Raw genomic sequence first — 7,846 nt, 5'->3', positions numbered from 1 at the left:
ATAGCGCATAAGAATAATTTTTTTATGCAGACACCACTTTTACAGTAGAATTGCATTGTTTATGCAATAATTAAGCATAATTATATATTTTCATAGTCACTTTGCAAATATTCGATGATCAGTAATTATTTGTCGGTAATTATCGGATTCTAAAGTAAAACATACGGATTTCAATGTATGGTACAACGGTATATGTATAAAGTAGAATTACAAGTAGAATTACAAGCATATCATTTGCTTTACAAGACTCGTTGACAAAGTGTTAGATTTTCATTTACTCGTAGTTTCAAATTGAAGTCTGATGGTTCGATAAAGTGATTTTTTATGTTTTCTATTATGATATTTTTTTGTATTTTGCAAAACTTGACCATTTATCAAAATTATGAAATAAATAAGTGCTAGAAATGAAACACACGATTTATCAACTGTTTCAGATAGTGAAAAGATATAATAAAAATCAATTAACCAAGGGTTTGCCTAAAATTTCTATATACAATATCAGCGATCTTCCTTTCGCTTACATTGAAAAATACGAAAGATTCGAACTTGCGTCTACTAGGTTACAACTTCTTCATACTTACGACTGGGCCATCGAGCAGTATTAATTGATGTATACATGTAATTATACTTACAATAAAATCGTTAACATTAATCATAATATATGTAAGTTATGAAAACTAACGAAACACCCTCCGAAAATTAATGAGTCTCGGGTAAATATTGCCAAACAATACTTGCTTATTTAATAATGATACCAGTTTCTTGACCAAATTGCTAAGCAAGTTTGCTTCAAATATGATGTTTTATTATAACATAACCTAAATTTATTGCATAAAACTCTTATACAAAGTTTATAGCAAGAAATGTGGCAAGTATATGAAAACATGTTTATGAATAAACATTACTCAACTTATTGTTCCTTTTTTCTTTATACTCGAACCATTAAACTGATATTTTCTGATATTTATGATAAAAAAACATATTTTTATCAGGCGACTTGATGCTTTAGCATCAAAAACTCTACTTGTTGCATTGAGTGCCGAATAAAAAATAGCGATAACCTACTTATACCTTTACTCGAATTGAAATAAGACGGGAGCAGTTGCAAACGCGCACCGACATTCGTGTGGAAATAAGTTAGCAATGGAGAAAAATATTGCAAACACTAATGAAGGTAATTTATAACATTTTATTTTTCAACTTACTCAAGAGTTTTTTTTCTATTGTGTGGCCAACGTAACAATTGTATTTGTTGGGGAAATTACCTTTTTTTGTTTTTACAAGATATGTTTCTGGTATTCTGATTGGAGGTACAATTATGATAATTATATTCCTTTCACCCTGCACATTTTTTCTGTTGATTAAATCATAACCATAAAGGTAATGAAATATGTACTGTAAGTGGACATGTATTGCTATTTAAAACAAAAAACCGTTAATCATTGTCAGAATTTATGCAAGAATATTAAGGAAAACCTTCTGAGGTCCGAAGGTCGTGAAAAAACATAAAATTCGATTTTTTTAACATAGATCAACTTACTTGCATGGGTACTTTAAAGAAAATATATGCCAAAATAATAAAGAAATTTAGTTAAATTACGCAGAAATTGAAATTGAAAATCGCACCTTATATAATCACACTGGCCATAGCTTTCGCAGAAGCGGTGGGTCTACCGCAGCGACGGTGGAGTATTCGTCGCAGAAGCGGTGGATAAAATATGGCCGTTTGTTGTTTTCGGTAAGTATATGACTGAATTTTGTTTTATGTTTAAATGTTTTACTGGAAACACTCAGTGAGACTGGAGCCCACATATGTACTCTTTCAACCTATTACACGGACACGGTGCAATTCATTGCCGTTTATGCAAACACTTCTGTACAGTTTGATGAGGGGACGCCACTTTTGCCTGATTTTGGTTAAAACACATACAAATGTGTGCAAAACGACCCCATAATACATCGGCATCACATCAAATCAATGATACTTTCACAAATTAACCATAATTTGGAAAATTGGGAAATTATTATTGGCTGTTTATAAAATAAATTACAAAAATGTTTTCGTCGCAGACGGCGGTGGATTCGATTGCAACGCAGTGCGGTGGGCCCGATACCATTTTTGTATATTTTAAGAATTTAACTTGACGTAAGGCATTTTTCAATTGAGTACAGCCCTTTTCTTACTTTGACATACTGAGAAACGTGTTTATTTGATGTTTAAAACGATATTAATTATTATACAGTGTATATACGCTCGTACAAATATATGTCCGAGGTCCGCTTTCATTTTCCTTCCATTGAAAATTACTTCAGCCATAATTATCATTGAACAATCCACGTTCAACCTTGGACTTAAAAAGACCGTAAGTTCATTTTTTTGTCATACATACATATAAGAGATACTCGTAAAGATAAACTTGAATACGAAAAACAACCTCAGTTTTTAATGTCACTGTGTTATATTACCATATAGTGAGAACACCAATATAAATAAATTTTATGTTTACAGCGTATAAGAGTTTAGTAAAGACCTACGCGTTTAATAGCTTTAGTTTTTCTTCTTTTTCTTAAATTGTGACATTTATCCAAAAAAAAATGTTTTCAAATATGGTATACATTGTATGTTTAAAGAATTTTAAAGTATGAAATGAAATAAAAAAGGTAATAGAAGTATTTCATGGAATTAAGTCTTGTTATATTTTATCTTGTTGTTATATTTTCTGGTACTTCGGGATCATTGATGCCAGCACTATTAAGTGTTGAGAATTGAATACCGCTCTATCGAAATTCTTTATAATACTTGAACATATGTGTAAAAATCAGAAAATAAAGTTACAAATAAACCAAAAAGCTCTATAATTAAATAAACGTCTCGATTTTCCAATGAAAAATTACGTTACAAACATGCAGTATTATAAAGTTTATATATTTATATACACGACTGCTGTTTATTTAATAAGAAATTGTATGTTTATGTTTTATATTTTCAAACAACCGTTTATATACGGCCATATTGTATAGCCTTTCAAAATCTTTATAACTAATATGATACTCTCGAAAATGCCATGAATATGTGTTAACTTTATGTTTTTATAACTCATATGCCGTAATGCAAAAAAATATGCATATATATACACCTGCTATGCCGCTTTTAATAAGTCAGAAATCGGCATTGGTTATAAGGTATTACACGTGATCACGTGTAAAATGTAAATGTCTGACACATCTGATATTTTGGCTGGATTCATTACATTTGTGGAATTCCCTGCACATCGCTAAATTTCATTTCGGTGCACGGTGCATCAAGGTCAAATATTATTAGTTTCCGCCGTTTCCTCTACGGTCCGGGTTGTCAAATGCATGAAACCTAATATATATAAACTTGGAAATACAAATATGATAAAGGGCACTATATATGTTCTTACTTTCCTGCGCTTTTCAACTGGAATGGTGCATTTACACACAAAAATACTTGATGCTTAGTAATAACCCGCAATAAATTGTTGAACGTTGATTATTCTATGATAATTATGGCTAAAGTAATTTTCAATGGAAGGAAAATGAAAGCGGACCTCGGACAGTTAATTTGTACGAGAGTATATATAATAATTAATATCGTTTTAAACATCAAATAAACACGTTTCTCAGTATGTCAAAGTAAGAAAAGGGCTGTACTCAATTGAAAAGTGCCTTACGTCAAGTTAAATTCTTAAAAAATACAAAAATGGTATCGGGCCCACCACACTGCGTTGCAATCGAATCCACCGCCGTCTGCGACGAAAACATTTTTTGTAATTTATTTTATAAACAGCCAATAATAATTTCCCAATTTTCCAAATAATGGTTAATTTGTGAAAGTATCATTGATTTGATGTGATGCCGATGTATTATGGGGTCGTTTTGAACACATTTGTATGTGTTTTAACCAAAATTAGGCAAAAGTGGCGTCCACTCATCAAACTGTACAGAAGTGTTTGCATTAACGGCAATGAATTGCACCGTGTCCGTGTAATAGGTTGAAAGAGTACATATGTGGGCTCCAGGCTCACTGAGTGTTTCCAGTAAAACATTAAAACATAAAACAAAATTCAGTCATATACTTACCGAAAACAACAAACGGCCACATTTTATCCACCGCTTCTGCGACGAATACTCCACCGCCGCTGCGATAGACCCACCGCTTCTGCGAAAGCTATGGCCAGTGTGATAATTCTTAGCGTTTCATTTTTTTTAGTAACATCATGAAAACGTTAAAGGAGCCCCTTTAAAGGAACTCCACTGAGGACCAAAAGCCTAAAACATAAAATTTTAAAATCTTACATAGATCAGCTGGGGCAAAAGATAATTAAGAAATATACCTAGAAATTAATTAAAAAATTATTTTTTCCAACGCTTTTAAATGTTGGGTCATTTTCCACATTTAGAATAATCTTTGTGGAAAAACAGAGTGAGCAAATGATCTGAAATTTTGCATACAGGTAATTGTGCTAGACCTATATCTAATGGAACATTATTCTTGAAATATAATTTCAGTCCTGTCATGTCAAATAACCTCAGTGGAGTCCATTTAAGGCTTGAAAGAAAGGTTCTACTTCCCCCTCGTTACATTTCGTCGATTACTCAATGTGCAAGACAACGACTAATGTGACAGGCTTTATCTATTATGACTCGGATTTTCTTTCCACTGTATTTTTCTTCAATATTGTGACCAGCAAAAAACACGTTATCTTATGGACAGGGCACTGTCTGATTATTTTATTTTTTACTACAAGGACAATGGTATGGTATGCGTACAAAAAGTAATTTAACGTAGCGTCAGGCGGGATTACCGAGCCTCATCGTCATAGTTATAGCCTAAAGAGTATCAAAATAATATACATAAAGTAAATTACGGAAATAAAACGTGCTGATAAAATTTTATCTAGTGCATCATTTTTATTTATCTTTTTTATTCATTCATATTTTTTGCATAAAAACTGAAAAGTGACAAGATGTCAAACTCGTATATTTTTTCGACATTTCTATAATTTGTTAACTCTGTTGGTGGCGGGCAGAAACTAAGAATGTGCATGTTTGTATATTGAAATAACCGATCAAGTATTTTCAATTTTAAATTAATCAAATAAACTCTATGCATAACTCAAAGGCGTTCTCCTATTTTTGAAGCACGCTCTTTGAATCTTTGTTGGGATTCGTGAGAGTCATAAATTCTAGTAATAAAAACACACGACGAGCAAACTTTTTATATCGATATAATAAATGGTTGTTTGATAAACAAATAAACTCCCAATGATATTTCAAAATGAATTGCCTGGTCGTGTCTATTTATGTCTATTTACGTTAAAGGTAAATGACAAGATGCAAGCTGCAGTGATGAAAAAGTAGCGTTTTTATCTTTTCTTCTCATTTCTTTTGTTTTAAAGGTTACTATGGGGAGCCTGCTGACCAGCATATTACATCCCGGTCATCAAACCAAGGCCAGGTGCCTAGCGGGTTTTATGCAGTGGGTCAACATGCTGGAAGCCAAACGCCGATACAGATGCAAGCTTTGGATCCAGCACCTCAAGGAATTGTACAGTATGTGATGCAGCCGGTTCAACAAGGTTATGGCTCCAATACAGTACATTATCATGTCCCTGGTAACCAGTACATGGTACGAGATTCATTTAGCCCTATGCCTACCGATGAAGGTACTTTTAACCAAATAATCTTCTTATTTAATAATATTTTATTGCATATATGAATATAAATCAATTATTTTACATCAACATAATATCACTATATACAAAAGGGTGGGGCAAAAAGTGTTTGCAATATTACCATGGTTTCTCCCCAATAAATGTTTAATATCAGTTTCATAAAGTAAAGATATATTTATATTAACTAAACAATGAAATAATTTACATATTAACTAAATAATCAAATAATTAACATATTAACTAAATAATCAAATAATTAACTCACCATGTCATTTTCCCATTCAATCAACATGAAATTTAGATATACCGCAATTTAAGTGTGATATAAGCTTACGAATTAAAACTCCTATAATCGAGTTTGTCAATATATTGCTCTTCTTTGCAGACGATGATGGGCCGACAATCATACCATCTTTAGCAGGTATAATTTTCAAGCGTATAGTCTCCGCACTTTTCATTCTTCTAGATGTTTGCTTAAATTGGTTGCAATTCGCCTCGTGGGTTGGAAATTTTGAATTGCCAGCCTGGTTGATTGTGCTTGAAACAGTAAATAGTCTGAAAGGGAAATCGCCGTGGAAGTCTCAATGCAGTGAAGGGTCCGTTGACCTTACATCAATCTATGGGGCCTTTGTTGGCATAGGAACCGCCTACGCGTGCTTGAAAATAGTTAACATGATCGGTGAAACACTCTTAGAATACCAACTGCGAGATAAGAGTGAAAAAGAGCCTGCTTGCAGGGGGTTTCAGTTGCTTCATGGTTGGATAGAAACAGTGCTAGGTGTTCTTTGTGACGACCTGCCTCAGGCGATATTGTTAACCTTATGCGCATCCGAACGACAAACAGTGATGTTATCCAGCGAAAAAATCACCGATTTGGATATATTATTTCGATTCTAACACGACATAAACAAAAAAATGCTGCCGTACCTGCTATTAAGCAAAATTGCGCCTAATTTGTTTCCGTACTTATTGTCAGCGCGTCGGATTTTATAGTGGTTACGTCACATGTATAATGATTACGTCACATGTCTAAATATAGAGCGTCAAACAGTGACTCTATTGCATAATAACACACACTTTCGGTTCTTCTATGTTCAATAGGGAAAAATACAGGTCGTGTTAGAATAACAAATTGATAAAGCGCTTGTTCGGAATGCGTATTTAGAGTTTCTTTTAATACTTCATAAGAAGTGTTTTATATATACTTTTATTTTAAAACACAATTATCAATTTCGCCATGATGTTTTCACCTCTAAATCATCGTACACTCGTGTTTTTCGTCTTTGAACTTCCGTGTATTCATATTTTTGCCTTCCAGTTGGCATGTGCAGAACAGAACAATTGATTTGTTTAACAAATGAACAAGTTTATATAAAGTCATTTTCAAAGAGGCTATGCATCAGTGATTTTTTTTTATTATAGTCTGAAATTGTTATATGCATTTTTGTTAGGTTTTTCTTAGGTTCTTTTTAAATAACCAAATTGTTTTGTTGTTTATTTTTCACTAGCATAATAGCAGGTGAGGCTGTGATGCAGAGGTAAAATGCTTACATCGGGTTTGACACCCTGGCACTGTTTAATATTTTATATGAAGGAGTTTTTTTATCTTATTTTATTTCATGTTATGTTAGCTCATGATTAAACTGTTGTAACAAAAAATCTATTTGAGATTTATTTTTTTATTTTTTTATTTATTTATTTATTTAATTTTTTTTTTTGCAATTTGAAATTTGCTTTTGAAGTTGTGTTTTAAGGGTGTGGCGCCGTTATATGTCGCAACGCCGCTAAATGTCGCACTTACCGCTAAATGTCACACACCACCCTTAAATGTCGCAATATCAAATTCGTGTACAAAAACTGGTATTATGTCAATTTTAAAGTTATGCAAGTGAACTAGGGACCAGCTATCTCTCAGAGAGAAAAAGATTTGCTGTGATGTCTATGTCTCTGCGATGATAATACAAGATGATACATGTTAAAAATAATATTATTTGATTCTAGTAACTTTGGTTCACATTTTTAAATGGCAACAAGCGATGTAATAGGAAATTGTTGCGCGTTAATAAACCAGTCAACACGATCAAATTCAATCGCATTTTCGGTGGTTTTAGCATGGATTCCGGTAGCAGTTCAATGTAAAAAACAAC

General features: G+C 32.7%; 1 protein-coding gene across 1 annotated transcript; it reads left to right on the top strand.

The window, feature by feature from the left end:
• Positions 1–1,099: 1,099 nt before the first annotated feature.
• LOC132758532 (uncharacterized) lies at positions 1,100–6,503 on the top strand (the record flags this gene model as incomplete). The annotated part of the gene is made up of 3 exons (XM_060750204.1): positions 1,100–1,174; positions 5,424–5,690; positions 6,085–6,503. Coding segments are annotated over exons 1-3 (717 nt in total), but the record flags the coding sequence as incomplete, so codon positions are not given.
• Between the last annotated feature and the right edge of the window lie 1,343 nt (positions 6,504–7,846).

This window comes from Ruditapes philippinarum, unplaced genomic scaffold, assembly GCF_026571515.1.
Source record: "Ruditapes philippinarum isolate M1 unplaced genomic scaffold, ASM2657151v2 ctg10590_1_1_1_1, whole genome shotgun sequence".
NCBI lineage: Eukaryota > Metazoa > Mollusca > Bivalvia > Venerida > Veneridae > Ruditapes > Ruditapes philippinarum.
This window is presented reverse-complemented; position numbering and strand designations above follow the sequence as displayed.